This window comes from Perissodus microlepis, chromosome 11, assembly GCF_051167445.1.
Source record: "Perissodus microlepis isolate ML-2025 ecotype Zambia chromosome 11, ASM5116744v1, whole genome shotgun sequence".
NCBI lineage: Eukaryota > Metazoa > Chordata > Actinopteri > Cichliformes > Cichlidae > Perissodus > Perissodus microlepis.
In genome coordinates, this window is record NC_140471.1 from 26,305,332 (window position 1) to 26,324,318 (window position 18,987).

General features: G+C 40.6%; 2 protein-coding genes across 2 annotated transcripts; one reads left to right on the forward strand and one right to left on the reverse strand.

Annotated features, from left to right (window-relative positions):
- The first annotated feature begins 71 nt into the window (after positions 1-71).
- LOC146378046 (glycoprotein endo-alpha-1,2-mannosidase-like protein) lies at positions 72-12,649 on the forward strand. Its single transcript, XM_084943778.1, has 4 exons — positions 72-1,986; positions 3,246-3,355; positions 10,157-10,233; positions 10,604-12,649. The coding sequence occupies exons 1-4, from the start codon at positions 1,476-1,478 to the stop codon at positions 11,238-11,240; spliced, it is 1,335 nt and encodes a 444-aa protein (XP_084799904.1). The 5' UTR covers positions 72-1,475; the 3' UTR covers positions 11,241-12,649.
- Positions 12,650-12,827: 178 nt separating this feature from the next.
- yrdc (yrdC N(6)-threonylcarbamoyltransferase domain containing) lies at positions 12,828-18,665 on the reverse strand. The gene is made up of 6 exons (XM_084943780.1): positions 18,400-18,665; positions 16,162-16,357; positions 15,427-15,541; positions 15,215-15,334; positions 14,259-14,389; positions 12,828-13,627 (listed from the first exon to the last, which is right to left on the reverse strand). The coding sequence occupies exons 1-6, from the start codon at positions 18,569-18,571 to the stop codon at positions 13,558-13,560; spliced, it is 804 nt and encodes a 267-aa protein (XP_084799906.1). The 5' UTR covers positions 18,572-18,665; the 3' UTR covers positions 12,828-13,557.
- Positions 18,666-18,987: the final 322 nt, after the last annotated feature.

An 18,987-nucleotide genomic window follows, 5' to 3' on the forward strand; every position in this document is an offset into this window, starting at 1 on the left:
AAAAGCCTAACAGAGCGCAAAGATACCTTGTTCTGACGACAGGAGGCGCTTTATTATATTTGCGACAAGGTTTATTTACAATTCCCCCCCCCCCCCAAAAAAAAAAGCTCTACACAACAACAACAACAACAGCTAATACTGTTATTACTACTACTTACATTATTAATTAAAAAAATGGAAAACAAGCCACATTTATTTAATGAGTTCCCTATCCGTCTTTTACAAGCACATCAAAACATACTTTTTTGCTATTTCTCGTCTGCCAAAAACGGATTTCCGGTGTTTGCCAGATTCAAACTGTTATAAACAACGTGTTAGTCTATAATTTGTCAAAAAAAAAAGTCCAACATATCTCTCGTGAATGATAGCAAGTCTTTTTGAGGTAGGAAGAACATTCCTATCACAAGGTAAAAGCCATGAATCTTTTTGACTGTTTTATCCTTTATTTATCCTGTAAAAAGAAAATAAAGAAAGAGTGAAAGACTAATCTCATTGGAATTACAGATGTCTTTTTCTTGAGAGATCAGTCCTTCATAAATCCTATTTACGACAGTCTATTTGTCAATATAAATAAAGGTATTCGATATAACAACAACAACAAACAAACATAAGAAATCACTTTTTAGCACAACACAAAGTGTTATGTGTTCTATAAAATGACCACTAGATGTCAGTATAAGTCTCAGTTCAAAGTGCCGACTAAAATAAATAAAAATCTAATACCTTAGGTTTAACTGTGAAAACAACTTTATGAGAAAATAGTAGTTGATGTCACCTTTAAGAGATGAGTCATAGTCTTGTGGCCTCAGACCTGTTGATAAGAACAGTAGGCTATATAACGGGTATAACCATGTTGTTTTTTAGTCTTTTCTTTTTGAGTAAACTTTAGAAACGGTGCACGAGAAGGGTCCCGCCTCTTTGGCATCCATAAGAAAACACCAGCCAACCAAGCACGGAGGCTTTAAAGCCTCTCCGGGCATGACCAACAGAGAGCATCACCCCTGCGTTTAGACACCGTTTTTTGTCGGAAGTCAGGTGGATGGAGCAGCTGATGGGCGGGGCCGGTCCACGGGAGCGGTGAAGCGTCTTAGTGAGTGACAGCGTGGAAAAGAAATATGAGAGGAGAGTCTTAAGTTAGGAATAACTGGCCTGTGGCATTTAAAACAAAAAATTGTAGCTCGGGCTTATCTTAGAGGTATAGATCCGCGTTGCAGTGATAAAAAAAAAATCCGCAGCTCATCGAAATGCGGAACAGAAGAAAGTTAAAAATTCCTTAATCAACTACGTCGGGTAGTCCTCTCTGGTTTGAGTGCAATCATGTAGACTCGTCCTTTAGCCGATGCGACGAGAAACACTTCGGAGAGTAGCTCGTAGTTTGTGGTGAACTCCATCTGGCCGCAGAAGCAGGACGCAGGTTTAATTTGCGCTCTTGGTTCCGTCCGCGCCGTATGCAGCTCCTGCCACTCTAGCCAACCATGGCACGACTGAGGAGGAAAGCGTGCATAGCTCTGTTTCTTTTCACGCTGTTCATCTTTGGGACCATGATGGGACTGAGGACCCTGAAGCCCAGTGACGGTTTCTCGGACTTGGCTCCGGGCTTGGATCTCTTGCCGATGATCGGAGGAAAGATGGACCGGCGCTCAGTGTCCCGTGATGGGACCGCTTCCCCGGGTCAAGCCCGTCCGCCTGGCAGCAACGCCAAAGCCGTGTTGTCTAACACCGGCCCCGAGGGGACCATATTTTATGATGTTCATATTTTCTACTATATGTGGTACGGCAACCCACATATGGACGGTAAATACATTCACTGGGATCACATCCTAGTCCCGCACTGGGACCCTAAGATCGCATCCAGCTACCCGAGAGGGAAACACATGCCGCCCGAGGATATCGGCTCCAGTTTCTACCCCGAACTCAATCCGTACAGCTCGCGGGATCCGGATGTGTTGGAGTCCCACATGGAGCAGATCGGAGCGTCCGCAGCAGGTACTGTAAAAAAAATGCAAACCGGCACCCTGAAATTCTCGGAGAGACGCACAAAAAAGAGCTGAGTGTTGTTATTTGTGCTCAGCAGCTTTACAGAAATGTGGCTTCTGTAAGCACAAAGCTGCCTCCCTTTTGCTGAAGGAGATCGGCACATTTTTCAGCACCACACATATACTGGACAGCTCCCCACACGCTTGGTTCCCAAATATCTGCTGCTGCGCTTTCATCCTTCATTAGGTGTACACCAGAAGCAATCTAATGTTTTTAAAGATGTTTATCTATCTATATTAAAACTGAACCTTATACTACTTTAGTATTAAAGCATCACCAAGCCCCAAAGTATCTCTGCAAGTACCTTTATCTCTTTTAAATGTCATGAACTGATAATAGTTGTGTTGCAGTCTCATCAAAGAACTGTATGGCTCCCTTAAATTCAGTACAAGTTTGTTCCCTGGTGTCAAGTAACAGCGCAGTGTGTCAGCCATCAGCAGCCAACACATGATAGGCCCTGATGTGTCTGTCCTGCAGTGCAGTAGGTTACTGTACACCGGCTTGAGTGATGAGAAGGCCATCTAACCCTGAAACCTGGGAGGTCCAGCTCAAAGTTGCTTAGTTAAAACCTTCCATTTAATGAGAGACCTCATACTCAACTGTAAATAGATCTGCTTGACTTGGTGACTGATTTCCTGCCACTAAAATGAATAGCAGTAGCCGTCTTCTTGATACACAAAGACATGTTTGGCTATTGTAATCTAATAGTCTCCACAGCTCCACAGCAAGTGGACATGAGTTTAATAAATTAGTTGTGAGTGCATATACAGTGTGCCAGTTCCTACCTCTTGCCAGGCACCGCTGTGGCTGATAGAAAACCATTTTTCAGCCAGCGTGAGTTTATGAATTTATGAGCTGTCACACGCTCAAACTGTTGCCACTAAAACAAGGCATAATAAATAGTCCTAAGATGACAAGTACATATTCATTTAAAAAATTAACTGTCCTCCATAGATCAGCGGATGTACTGTATTGCTGTGAACCACAAAGAGACACTAAAGGATGATCGCAGAGAAAGCAACATTACTACAAGACAACAATAACTGCACATAAACACAGTTAGCTTGAAATCGATGCATCATTTCAGCAATCCATACAATAATATTGTTAGAGCTTCATATACATTTTATTTGTATGTTCCCATCAGAAGATGACGGTGCTCTGAGGTGTTAATTCGTATCTTTGATCAAGTGCTTATCTCCCTCTAGGTGTTCTGGTCCTGTCCTGGTATCCTCCTGGAGTAGCTGATGACAACGGGGAACCTGCTGAGGATTTGGTACCAGCTGTACTGGATGCAGCATATAGACACAACCTCAAGGTAAGCAGTGTCAGCACATTTTACGTGTGTGTGTGTGCATATGTGTGTGTGTGTGTGTGTGTGTGCGTGTGTGTGTGTGTGAGAGAGAGATGTTTCTTAGATGAATCATCTATTTTAAACATTAACTTTTTTCTCTTTCCTCTTCATTGACCTTTATTGAAACTCTAAAAGACAGAACAATAAAAAGGAAATCAGATAGCACACTATATAACAATACTGCCAAAGTATAAAAGTATAACTAAAGTAAGCTCAGATCATATAGAAATACAACAGAGTTTACAGTAGTTTTGAACTCTGTTAGAGAAATTAGATTTATGAAATTCATTCTAACTTTAGGACTATAACTTCCTGGAAAACAAACCAGTGACTTTGTCATTTCTGTCACTCAGCAGCTATTCTGCATGTCCTTTAAGAAATACAGGAGATGCATCTCTAGAGATTTCATTTGACCAAATCACTTACAGAGGAGATTTTTAACCTGAATAGGGCATTTTTGTGGTTAGATAAAGACTATAACAAAAAGAAAATATATATATGGCTATACTGCCTCTCAAAAGGAAAGCATAGTGTCAATTTAGTACTACTACACAACAGTAGCCACTGCCCAACATGCATGGATACTGTGCTGATGGATTAATGTACAGCAAATCACCACGATAAAGAATCTAGGCCAGATGGCAGCAGCTAGGCTTCTCCTAATTCCTAACAGCTGTAACAGTGTCCAAAGTATCTTAAGAATTCCTCATATCTATCATTTACACTTAGAAATAGTTGAGCTGATGGTTGCAAAGTGTATATGGCAGAATATGTCCATAATTACACAACACTTTATCATATTTGTATTAGTTCTGAATGCGCTACACTTGAATTATTTGCATAAGAGGCCCAAACTCAGATCCCTGAAGTACTCCACTGAGAACAATGAGCCATATTGAATTGTGTCTGTGGAGTTTCACTCTGCAGAGTGGATTAAACACCCAAAATTATCTACATGACATTAAGTGCTACGTAGACAGTCGTTAGTATGTGCAGGCTTGCTTACAGTCTTTCATAGTGGCTCATTGTGTTGGCTTTTGTGGGTTCAAAAGAGAAGTCTTTACAATTGATGATTTCTATGAGCAAAACAGACCTAAAGTAACTCAGCTATTTTTTATTTTATTATTTTTATTTTGAACTGTTGCAAGAGCCAAAGTTGAGGCTCAAATGTGAAAAAAATTGGAATTTCTGTCCACTACCCTTTCTAAAACCTCAGTGACACGGGACCAAAAGAAGGATTACTGGTCTTTCACGGAGGCATATGAAGAGCTTAACACTGCTTAGGATAGTAATCTCGAACCAGTGTTATGTGTGGAATTTGTGGGTGCTAAGGCCTTCTCAACTTGCTGTGCTGCATCCTGTAAAGCTGCTCACTGCTACTCAGGATTTGACTCGGAATACTTGCAGCTGCAGTGACTTCGTCTCTAGCATTAAAGCATAAAATGTGTCAAAGAGCTGCTGCTGTTGCCGCTGGATTAGTTGTTGAATGAACTCTTGAACACATTAGTGGGGTGGAGAGCCGTGGGAGGCGGTGCAGAATGTGGGTAAAACCACATGACCAATTGCCAATTAGGTTGGAAAATGACAGCGGACATAGCTGAGTCTGTGTTGGTGCCCCTGCTGCACTGTATTGAAGGCTTATTAAAGCCAGTGTTTGCTTGTAATCAGATATGATTCGTGTCAGATGCTTACCAAATACGAATGGAGGGATTGGGCGAAGAAAGACAATGAAGGGGAACGAGAGTGAGGTGCTAGCAGTACGGGATTTTCAGCAGTGCTGTGGATCGGAACAAGGAACTAGAAATAAATTAAGAAAGTTCTCAGGTCTGTATGCTCTAATGTGAAGAATAACAATGACTTAAGGGCCAAGATCTGAGGACTTTTCCCATGTTAAAGCAGGTGCCATTAATAATACACCACTGCATTTGTACATCTAATTCATTAATTTAATCATCTTAATAATTACAGAACATTTTTCTAATATCATATGACATTTTGTTGCTCTTTTTTAATATATGTAATTTATAATTGAATATTTTTATAATTGAAAAATTTTACAGTTTAAAAATGACAAATATGTACACATGTAATAATATTTATGTGAGCCTCTTGAAGTATATTTACCTTTAAATGCACAAGACCAAAAATCATTATTCACAAGTTGTATTTACAATTTGCAAAAGTTATCACCGAGGTTAATTACAAATCAGTATTGCAACACAAGTTATTATCATGCTGGTGTTTGTATTCTGTTGTGCAGATAACATAATTTGATTTCAGCAGAGATGTGGCCACAAACTGGCCTCATTCTCACTATAAACAACTCCGATGAGAGGCAGAAGAGTTGTCAGGCTAGCCTGTCAGATTTAATATCATACTGGGGAGTTTTTTCTGTTTGGTTGAAGGCAACGAAATAATGCATCTCTACAAGGGCAAGACAAGAATGCAGGGATTAGACATGCATGGCTGAGTTGATGAGGTTTTACACATAATGCTGTCAGTAGAGAAGCTAATAGACAGAATTTAATGCCACGCTTTATTGTCATCATCCACCCAGCAAGACTGGCATTTTCATAAAAGCACGCGTGGAAAAACAGATTGTGACACAGTATCAAACAGTATCTTACTGAAATAAGAACGAGCTGCTTATCCTTGTGTTTAATGAAAACGCGCAGAAGGTCACAATCAGAGCAGTCTCCAGAAAGCGCTGGAATGAAATAATTCAGAGTTGAGCGGAGTCTTTCCAAGCATCCTCTTCCAATTCTCCTTGTTTTTCCTAAACTGTTATGTCTGCACAGAGCTACATTTATCTTTGGATTGCTTCCTCTTGCATAATTTTTAGCAAAATGCTGACAAGGTAAAGAACGTTGGCTCTGATAATTTGGAACTCTGATGAAAAACAACCTTAAATCATTTCTGTGCTCTTTTCCACTGAAAGGCGGGACAAAAGGTGGGAGGGAAGCCCAAGTGAGGAGGATGGATGGTCCCACAGAGGGCAGTGGCAGCAGCCAAAAATGTATCAGATCAGGATTCAAGAAGCTCACATAAAGTAGCTGCTTGCTTATCTGAGAAATGCATGAGCGAATTAGCAGTTTTGTTTTGAGTCCTCACCACCTTGGATAGTCTACTGTATGATATCAGAAAAATACATTCATAAAAAAAGACAAAAAAATATCACAAAGGGAGGAACCTCCAGGAGTAATGAGCTATCAGTATTTATGATGCGTACCTTGGTTTCCACCTTTGTCCTTTCTTGACCTGAGCTGTCTTGCATGTTGCAGCAGCAATCCTCCAAACTGAGGAGGAGTCTGGCACTCGTAACTGATGAATATGAAATTAACTTTCCAAGATTTTCATGGACAGACTAACCCATTAGGGGACACTTACTCATAACCTTTAAGTATTCAGTAGCAAAGAAGAATAAACAAAAAAGAAAATATAAAATCAGAGAAGCTGGAACCATTTTTGCCTGAAAAATAATATGACACGTACATTTTAAAATTAAGAAATTATTGAAAAAACATGCTTTTTTTAATCAAAGAAGTGTTTGCATTCAGACATTTAAACATGCAGTAAAATTATCAATAAAAATAAAAAACAAGGAAAATGCTACAAATGACCAGTGACATGATCTGTCTCCATGACAGCAGGATGTAATGCTGAGCTGACAACACATTTATATGAACCCAAAGAGATAGATGGAGGTTTAGATAAGAGGAATACAGTGAATTGCATACAGCTTTTGACCTAATTGAACATTTACAAGTTAGACTGAAGGTGAATGGAAACTGGAGACGAGCAAGCTCACTAAAAACAAATCCAGCTTCCATCCTGGTAGCAATCCCACGCCACATTGCTAAAAACACACTGACCCCTCTTCGGGTAATGCTGCAAAAGAAAGCAATGTACTTTTTATTATATAAGTTGAATAGCATCTCAGTAGCACCCACACACGGCTCATGTTGGAGAGCATATCACATGAGCCTCCACAGCAGTGCTGCTGCTTGACCTCAGCTCGAAGTGGAGCTGAAATAGTCCTTTTGCCCAGGGCAGGGTGGGGGCGGCTTGGTGGGGACAGGGTAGGGGGATTATTGGAAACTGGAGGTAGGAGAAAAAGAACAGAGGGGATATGTGCATCATGGGTCCCATGACTCAGTTTGAGCCTGTGAACAATCTGCACCCTGAGGGGGTGCAAAAGTTCTATCTCCTAAGTAGGCCATGAAGCTACACAGGGGAATATGGCCCATGGGTGCCCTATGATGGCATCAGCCACACTTCCTTATTTCCCGATGCACTCAGTAGCTACATTTTTTCGTACATGAAACCTGTACAACCTCGGTGTATATCCACCGACTTCACTCACTCTAGAATGAAAGTGATATTAAATTGATCTAACTGTCAGAAAAGGTCTGAACCTATATTTTTGTGTTGGTGCATATCCTTCCCTTTGCGCTTTCTGCATGACATGCCACTAAATTCACTCTGCTCAGCACAAATCACACCGGGGCTGTTCCAGACTGCACTGTCAATGTTTATGAGGTATTAAAATGCGTTGACTATGTCTCATTTACTTCTAAATTACCAAAAATGTAATCAGCCAGCGCGTTGGGGAAAATGAGTTTTCTAGTGGCCTGCACTCTGATGTAGTATCTATTTTCCTCTGTTATAATCATGTTATAATCATGCAGCTTCACGAGCTGTAATATCTCATAGATTTTTTTGTGGCTTTATCTTACTGTACTATCTTATTGTCTCCATCATTTTCTCTCACTGTTACTGCCAGAGAGTTAGCTTCATAAATATTGATTTTAGAATATGATTTACTCATATGCCCAAGACCTTCCTTCCTCAATCTCTTTTCAAATGACTCTTTTGCAAAACAAAGTGCCCCTTACACTGTTAAAATTGACATTTTTTTTGTACATAAAAGCACTTAGTATCATTATTAGTAGCAGAAGTGATCCAGTTATTTGGATCCATCCCGACCGTCCAGGACACATATCCATTAATTCGTTAATACTCTACACTTAACTCCATAACAACAATATGGATCTTATAGAAAAACTACAAAATACATCTATTTCCAATAACAAGTAGGTGAAATGCCATTCTATATTTTAGTGGAGCTTTGCAAGCATTGTATTTTTAACAAAGATAAGACTTGGATCATGTAAAGTGGGCTAAGGCATCTTTGTTTAGCTTACTCAATGGCAGCCTACATCCCTTTAGATGCTTCCATCATCTCAAAAAGGACATTTTCATTTCACATTGTTCCTCTCGAGTGTCCAGTGCTGGAAAAGTGGTGTTTCTCTTTGATCATGCATTATTCAAAGTCACTGAATTCTCCAGGCGCACCTTAAAATATTCAACTTAAGCACTTTTTGTGTACATGTCACTTCATATCCCTTGTTCCTCTGCTGCGTTTGTTCATGAACTGTAAACGGCCATTTCTAACAGACGCATTAACTGTGAGTGTTACAATAGTCTCCAGAGGCAGACCACTCAGGCTGAAAAACAGTTATAGTGTAGCAGATTTTGTCGTGAACACGGAGCAGTGAGGAAACATGGTGCTTTGATGTCCATGTAAGTGGGTAACATTTGTGTTGGTGAGCCCTCTTAGTGTTATAGCCTTATTAAAGGGTTTTTAGAAAACTGCAGTGAGTCTGTAATAAGGTACAAGGGTAAAGGCACCAGACTCCTGATGCCACGCATTGCTTTGGGGCTGCACAAGGTCAAAATGGTGCATGACTAACATGTTTTGCTGAATTATAACTGTGAGACTCATTTTCCTGAAAAGGGGCTCAGAGGTCTGATGAGCTGTGATACCATCAGACTACAAAAACAGTGGTTGGGAATTGCGGTGTGACCAACATTGTTGCATCCATGCCCAATCAAATTGTGATCTCGTTGTTTTTAATATGGTTACTTCAAAGATAGGGACCAGGTCTGAGACCGCTCAGTCACCATCTTCAAACCCATGTTGGTGCATCAAAACAGTGATAAAACGGGGATAAAACACCAACAATCTCATTGAGATAATAATGTGATTAATGATGATAAAGCTCGAATCTGTTGTCTGTTGCAAATATGTTGCTATCCACACTTGACCTGTAGTGGTGTACTGGAACCAGACATGGAATCCATGCATTAAACGCAACACTGTCAGCCACAGACTGGGTCAGATTGAGATGTGGAAAATGTATTGCTTATACAGTTATAAGCAAACTGGCACCGCTAGTTCTTTTCAATAACAACAAGCATTTTACCAAGATCATCAGATTATCATACCCTGATGAAGATAAGAGAATGAATGGATTCATGGATGGATGGATGGAAAAATAAGAAGCAAGTAACAAAATAATACAGTGAAAGTTCAGGTTTTATGCATGTTTCTCTCTGAAAACACTTAATGGTTCGTCTCTCCAACTACTTTGAACTAGATAGCAAAAAAAATCAATCCAATCATTCGCCAACCACCTTTCCCTGGTTGCATGGAGGTTGTGGTCCTATTTTTACTCTTGTGTGACTGAGGCCTTATTGAATTATTTTTGTCTTAGAAACATGTCAGACTTTGATTACAAGCCAGGAGAAGTTACTGTCACTTTCGTCAACTTTCTATGAGGAATCTCCCCCTGGGAACGCCTGACTTTTAGTCAATACTTCTCAAGGTCGTCTGTAAATGCTGACCTTGAATGATACATAAATTAATAATGTAGTTATATAATGAATGAAAATGAACATGCATATTGCTTTATCATCTCCCAGGTTGCATTCCACATCCAACCATACAGAGGACGAAACGATCAGAGCGTGCATGACAACATCAAGTACATCATTGACAGGTGGGTGCATGTCTGGCTGTGCTTCATCGCTGAGTCAACTCAAATAGAAAGCCATTAAGATTGCATGCATAGCAAGAAAAACAGCAGTTACGACACTGAAATACTTTTAGGGTGCATTTCAGCTTATATAAAGCCAGTTTCATGACTTATGGATGAGTTCTTCAAGCAAAAGCCATTTTAACTTTTAACTTTAACATGTGGGGTTGCTCTGAAAAAGAGGACCTTTCGGAGATTTACTAACTCAGAAGTCCCAAACCTTGAAAAGATATTCAGTTTAAGTAAGAAATGGTATACAATATTTTTATTCTTTGTCTCAGTGGTAGGGTTTATTGTTGTGTTGTTAAATGTTCTGTATTATATTATTTTTAAGGTATGGCGACCACGGAGCGTTCTACAAGTTCACTACCAGCACAGGGAAGAGTCTTCCTCTGTTTTACATTTATGACTCCTACCTAACTCCACCCGAGTCCTGGTCTGAGTTTTTGACACCGACTGGCTCCCACAGTGTGCGCGGGTCAGCTTACGACTCCGTCTTTATAGCCCTGATTGTGGAGGAGCGTCATAAGCACGACATCCTGGCAGGCGGCTTCGATGGCATGTACACTTACTTTGCCTCCAATGGCTTCTCCTTTGGCTCTTCTCACCAGAACTGGAAGTCCATCAAAGCTTTCTGCGATGGGAACAACCTCCTTTTTATCCCCAGCGTGGGGCCTGGTTATATTGACACCAGCATTCGGCCATGGAACAACCACAACACACGCAACAGGGTGAACGGACGTTACTACGAGACAGCCCTGCAGGCGGCACTCAACGTGCGCCCAGAGATTGTCACCATAACATCTTTTAATGAATGGCACGAGGGGACGCAGATAGAAAGGGCTGTGCCTAAAAAAACTGTGACACGGGTTTACTTGGACTATCAGCCACATGGGCCTGATCACTACCTGGAGCTGACCCGCCGCTGGGCCGAGCAGTTCAATAAAGAAAAGGAGCAGTGGCTCATGTGAGCTTTCATCAAACTGACTTGAAACGGCACGCCGTAGTGGAAGTGTGTGCACACATGAAAGAGGAGGCAAGAGAGTGATTGATTGATATAGTTTTGAGTGCAGAAGGACATGCTGTTACCTTTTTTAAACATGCTGGATGCGAGAGGTCCTATAGATGTGTGTGCAAATTCAAAGATAGGATACAAAGCGTATCAAAAACCCAGACTTGTAAAATGCTCTGTGGGTCTGTCTCTAATCTCTAATCTCCACCACACAATTGGTACGTTGAAATGTCTGCCCGATAATTTATTGTATTTCTAAATACAGTAAGCCACCATCTCATGCCCCTTTACATAGTGAAATAATAGAACTGAAGACACTGTAGTTTTCATTTATCCATAACATACAATTTGACCCTTTACCCAGTTTCAGAGAGCTTTTTAAAATGGGGATGATGTTGTGTTTTACAACTTGTCACTGTCACACAACATCATAATTTGTAAAGGTAAATTTGGAACATTATAGCATGTTAGCTCAACTTGTAAAAACACAGAACATGACAGTTTCTCACAGCACATCCCCTGCATCCATTTCACTCGATCTCTAACATCTTCCTCTGTCACGCCAACCATCTGCACGTCCTCCTGCCTGAAAGCATCAATCTTCAGCATCCTTCGTCCAGCACATCCACCATCGCCTCTCTACTCTTGCCTCCAAACTGAGAGTCACCCTGATATCCTCATTTCTAATCCCGTCCATTCTGCCAGTAAAATCTTAACATCTTTTACTCCACCTCCAGCGTGACAACTTGCCCTTTCGTTATTGCCGCTGTCTCTAAACCATATATAACAACAGGTCTCACTACCATCTCATAAACTCTTTTACTCTTGCCATCCTTCACCAACAAACTAACCTACCAAGAATACTCATTTCTGATCTACCCAAATAAAATTGGGTAATTTCAACCGCTCCTTTATTTCCTGAGGCACAGATTTTACTCTAGGTACTATTGACACAACCCTCCCATTCATCAGCACAAGCTTGTGAGTCCCCGAGGCTGGGATTGTGTCTCCTCTTTGTCTCAAGCTGGGGATCTTTCCCATATAACGTGTCAAGTACTACACCACAGACCCGATATCTACCCAAATACAATGGAAGATTGAGTAATTCCTATATGAAAAGACTTCACTATAAGCATATGGGACTCTGCTTTTTTTTTCTCCACTGAAGCAAGAAGTCAGGACATGAAAGTCTATGGCTCAAAGTGATTGAACGCATTAATGAATATAAACCTGCCCACTGACTGGGGCACTCTGGGGCACACTCTGTATAGACTTGATTAAGATTCTGATAGCTTTTAAAATGAAAGGTTTTGCAGAGACAGGCGTTTTTGAGAATAAAAGTGCGTTCTCTGAATGATCCGAAGTTGATTTCCCTGTCCAGGTTGCCAGTAAGTGGTTTCTGCTCCTTTTTAAACACTTAACATTGCTCCATTGATTTCACTCTCCATTAAGAAGCTGTTTTGAGTGAAAATCCAGACACCAGTGGATAAAGACAGAAATAAATCTCAGATAGCTTCTTGTGCATGGACAAAACTGTGAGACTGGGAAAAAATATATAATTTTATTGTGGATTTGCCAATGTTGTACCATCTGTTAATCAAGGTCCAATCAGACACTGAAGATTTAATCATGTACTCCAATTATTAACATTCAAATGAGAGGAATTCTACAAATTATATCCATGTGCCAACCGAAACAACCCAAATGTGCCAGTATTAGTCGTCTACAATGTAAAACAGGATTTACTGTAAGTGTTGATGCTAACAATTGAAGTGCAATCTTCACGCTGTCAGAAAAAAAAAAAAAAGAGGATTAAAAAACAAACAAACAAACAAACAAACAGAAAACAGTTTACAGCCCCCTTAAATAAAAAGTTGATTTATTTTATCACACAGATTCAATCAGACCATTAAAATGTGTTCACTACAGCTCTGATCGTGTTGCGAAAAGGCTGGCTCAAACCATTCTTTCTCCCATGACCACATTACTTAAAGTACTATACAGCTGACCTATTTCTGTATAAATGATAGTTTAAAGCTTAAACTCCCAAATAATGTAATGACAGAAACATATGCAAAATATGCTAATCTAAGACATAAGGAAAGATACCCAAGACTTTGAAGCTGCCACTGGAACAAAATCGTCCATCAGCAGTTTCAGTCCTCCTGAGATACAGGCTTCCCCGGCAAAGGCTGATTCACGGATTTATCTTCTCCCAAGTAGCTCCGGGTCAGAGCTGGTTGTGCGTGATTTTTGGAGTGTGGAGAGTTCAAAGGTCATTCTTCCCCAGAGTGCTCTGACAGTCCATATTTGCGCTCGAGCACATCAACCGTAGAAGAAAGGGCACTGAAATCAAAATTAAAGTCATTTCTTGTTTAATGTACCAAGTCTACTTCAGAGGAAACATGGGTCGTTTGGGGGCAGAGGGGGTGTGAGGGTCAGAGTGAGAAAGAAGAGTGTTAACACGATGCGACAGACTGACTCCAAATATGCTTTTTTAATGAAACTAAGACTTGTTCTTGCAAAATGCCTCCTTATTTTTTGTGGTGGGTATTTCAATATTTAAGTTTTGTTTTAGGAGATTCATACTATAGCTGGTGCTGTAACACTGGGAGAGGCTGGAAACACCTGGGTATTTCAAAGCAACAGTGAGTCAGTGCGGATGCATGCATTCCCCTTCTTCAAGTCATGGAATAAACTGGTGCTATATGAATAACTTCCAGTTCTAATTCAGGTGACTTGAGCAACGTATGACTGCTTACTTTGGATATTTTAATACATCAGACTCAGTCAGTTTACTTTTGCTCAGTTCTGGTTTGAAAATGTTTTTTTTTCCAGTCAATTTTGTTGTCAGTTGTAAAATGTGCCTGAAGTTCTCTGAAGGAGTTTAAATGATATGCTTAAACATTCAGTTACATCAGATAGTTTTATCTCACTTGGAGAGAAACTATTGAAACAAGCGTCTGGATGAACTTACCACCCTGGTCTGATGATGCTGTATTTGCCGAGTACTGACAGGTCGACTACTGTTGATCCGAGGCGGCTCTGGTCTCCTATCGGTCCACCATCAACAACCACAGCTAGTTTGGGCCAGAGCTCCTGGAACTCCTTAAGAGGATAAACCCAGCAACATTCAGAGCTACATACACTCACTGACTGCTATGTTAAGTACGCCTGTTCAACTGCTCAATAATACAAATAATTAATCAGCCAATCACATGGCACCAAGTCAATGATTTACACATGTAAAGACAACCTGCTGAAGTTCAAACCGAGTATCACAATGGGGAAGAAAGATGAATGAAGTGAAGTGATTTTTTCATCACAGTGAATTCACTTCACTCAAATGGAGCCCACAGTTACCAGATTTCAATGCAATAGAGCACCTTAATAATGTGGTGGAAAAAGAGATTGGGATCGTGGATGTGCAGGTGGCAAATCTGGGGCAACTGTGTGATGCCACCATGCCAATATGGACCAAAATCTTTAATGTTTCCAGCACCATGTAATATATATTGCCACAAACAATTAAACTCAATCCAGTACGAGCAAGGTTTAACTTATAAAGTGTCTGGTAGGTGTACTTGAAATTTAACCTCCTAGGACCTGGCGTCCACATACGTGGACATCACATTTAGGGTTGTCTAGACCAAAATACAAAATTTTGCTCTACAAGGGCCTGGTATCCACTTACGAGGACCTTATACTGCCACTGCTCTATCGAAATTTAAAGCGAATGTCCTCATATGTGGATCTCATTTTTCTCAGAAACAAAAACAAAACATAATTCTTTGTTTTTACACTCATCAGGTCCCAATCAGCCCAAATAGCAAAGAGACATTAAGAATGCATGCCATGAAAGAGTTCGGGTCTTAGGAGGTTAACATACTTGAAACTGAACAAAACAAAAACATAATTTACTTTAGTACTTACATGTACTTCCACTGTGCTGGTCTGTGAGCTGATGTTGGCACTTGTGAGTGCCAGTGGTTCCCCACACATCTGACAAAGTTGCCGCATAAAGGGATGATCTGGGATACGTACACCTACAAGCTGAGGAAGACATGGATGTGTAAACAACAATTCACACTTATGATCAAACAATTTATTGTCAGCACTATTCAATGAAAAAGAAGCAAACTCACTGAGGTAAAGGGGTTCAGGTCTGTGTTCAGTTCTTCAGACCTTTCAAACACCAGGGTGACAGGACCAGGGAGCAGGTCACCTAACAGCTCTTTTTTCACCTTCACCTTGCAGTACCTGCACATGACATCGCATTACCATACTTGTGTTTAATCTAGCCCCAAAAACTATAAGGAAAACAACATAAATGACCATTAATGACTGCATCACTGCAAAAAAGAAAAAAAGCAGCTGTGTTTTATTTGATTCTCTGCTCTGATCACAATTTGCATTGTGGAAAAATTGCTTTGGGCCATTTCAACATGTTCTGAATTTTAATGAAGCAAATGACTGATAGCCAAAATAACTATCTGATAATAAAATAATTGTTTTTCAGGCCAGAATATTTTTTGGGAATATCCACCATTCTCTGATTTAATTTGTTTCACTTTAAATCCCACAAAGCTTCAACAAATCTCAAAGAAATGCGACATGCCTGCACAGCGATAGAAAATACAGTTACAGAATACAGTTGCGAATAATAATTACCGAGGTGTCCTTTGACAGCAGGTGTGCCTGTTACTCAAAATGTAAAATGTGTTATTTGAGTGGAGATGGTATCTGTGCCTCGTGCATGTGTGACTCTTCTGGAAATGAGTAATATGTTTGTGCAAAATAGTTGGCTTAGAGGACTGCACTTAGAATGAAGCAATTACACAACATGTGCCCTGATCAAAGTGAAATAAAAGCACACTTACTTATAGATATCCTGAATTTCCCCTACACAGATGGCCAGCGGCTTCAGTCCGTTTCGTCCTTTAGTGTCATACGTTTTTCTGACGGCGTCGGAGTTTTGGGCCAGACATGCCAGGCCATAGATGGTATCTGTGGGCACCGCAACAATGTGACCCTCTTTCAGGGCCTTTACTGTGCAACTCAGGATTTTAGCACCATCTGCAGTTCAAAAACAAGGGGTGTTAATGAGACGTCATCCACAGAAGGACACAACAGTATGAATGGATGGTATGAAGAGGTTAGGGCATCTAAATTAAAAGCTTTACTCTAAACATGTTCCCCCAGCTTTATGTATAGGTACAAATTTAGGCTCATCAGCTATCGTGAATGCAATGTAAATACATTAGGGGGAGCGATAAAACGGGAAGAAATATGTATAGTGTAATATGTTTGTTGACTACCAAAAAGTACACGCCTGAAGTAGCTAAAAAAAAAAAAAAAGTACACAACTGAAGTGTGAATAGGTAAGCAACCTAATGAAATCATACTCACACAATTGAACAGGTGATGTAACACCTTTCCAGATGCAATCTTACCTTCTAATCACACTATATACTATAATGCTAAAATATTTGTTGCTTGCCTTCACACACACATCCCATTCTCAGTCCAGAGGATTTAATATGTCAGGCCAGCCTTTGCAGCCATAGAAGCCTCAACTCAGCTGGGAATTGTGTTTATGGGAATTTTAACCATCCAGATTCATCCAGAAGTGCATGCATGAGGTCAAACACTGATGTTGGACTCACAGTCTCTGCTCTAATTCAACCCAAAGGTGTCTGTCGGGTTGATGTCAGGACTCTGTGCAGGCCAGTCAAGTTCTTGCACACCAAACTCGCTCATCCATGCCTTGGACCTTGCTTTGTGCACTGGTGTTCAGTCCTGTTGGAACAGTAAGGGGCCATCCCCAAACTATTCCCACAAAGTCAGGAGCATGAAATTGTCCAAATTGTTTTGGTGTGCTGAAGCATTAGGAGTTCCTTTCAAACAAACAAAGGGGCCAAGCCCAACTTCTGAATAACAACCCGACGTCATAATTCCCCCCTTCACCAAACGCTACACTTGGCACATTGCAATCAGACAAGTTCTGTTCTCCTGGCAACTGATTGCCAGATGTAGAAATGTGATTCACTCCAGAGAACACGTCTCCACTGCTCTAGGGTCAAGTAGCAGCGTGCTTTACACCAGTGTATTGCTTTGCATTGCACTTGGTGATGTAAGCCACTCAGCCATGGAAACCTATTCCACGAAGCTCTCTATGAACTGCTTTTGAGCTAATCTGAATGCCATGTGAAGTTTTGGAGGTGCATAGAAACTGACTCTGCAGAAAGTTGGCAAGCTCGGCACACTATACATCTCGGCATCTGCTGAGTCTGCACTGTGATCACACTTCATCAGCCATGAAGTGATAAAAATCACACTTCATAGCTGAGTGGTTATAATGCCACTCACAGCTGACTGTGGAATATTTAGTAGCAAGGTAATGTGACAACTTGTCTTATTGCACAGGTGGCTTCCTATCATGGTAGCATGCTGGAACTCACTGAGCTGCTCAGAGACCCATTCTTTCTCAAATTTTTGTAGAAGCAGTTTCAAAACATTAGGAACACCTGTCAACATACACTCATCATCTTAGTACATTTCATTCTACACCTGTTTAACTGTTAAACCTGTTAAAGCAGTGATTGTCAACAGGATCTGCTGAAGTTCAACCCAAGTATCCGAAGAGGCAAGATACGTAATTTAACTCCATTTGGATAGAGCCAGATGAGGACCTGAGGTTTTCACACAGTACAGAGGCATGAACGTTATGGTAGTTTGGGGCTTTTAATAATTTCTTTAACTTTTGTTTTCCTTTTTCTACAGTGGAATACAGCATACATAATGACTAAAACAACAAGAATTAGGTGTACAACTTTGAATTTCTGCCACTAATTTCTAGTTTGGGCAAACAGCTACAAAGTAAGCAGTTCATCCTAACTGGCAGTACTCACTCTACTGTGACTTAACTGGAGCTTAGTTTTGGATGTTAGAATCACATCGGGTTAGCTGTGAGTCACACATAACAGGAAAACCAAGAATCTGATGCAACATGGTGCAGTGTTTACGTTGCTCAGCGCCAATCAGAGCCGGCTGTTTACAAACACACCCTGCTTCACTAAGCGAGACCTACGTCCACTTTGAATGTTAGACACATGTACCTGTCTCGTCCTGATGGACCGTCGGTCCGTTGGAGGTCGGCGGTAACAGACGCAACACTTTTGTCTTGAGCTCTTTAAACATCTCTGCACTGATCCGACGAGCTGCGACTGAACCGTGAACTCCTCTAGATGTATTTACTAATACAGCAGCAATACTACAAACCAGCTTCATAAAATCAAGCGTTCATCCGGAGGACTACCCTGTCTCACACGAGCAACGCGTTGTCGTGGGACCAGATGATAGAATTCTTCCGGGTTACGCCCCCAATCTATGACGACAACAATTAAAGAGCCAGCGGCACGGAAAAATGCAGAGTATAATTTCACACTTTACATATACTTATAGCATTTCTAAAGAGATATTTCTCTCTATCTTTCTAAACCGAATGCCAACTGCATTCTTTAGCTCGTTTTTTTTTACCCTTTGCAAATAAAAATTATGAGCCTGGTTTCCATTATATCAAAAATAAAATTTTAAAATAAAATGCATCACGTTTACGGAAAAAGAGGAAAAACAGCAGTGAATAAAAATGTTTTAATACGAGACACTTTCACTGGGAAAAAACAAACCTATGTCTCTTTTTTTTT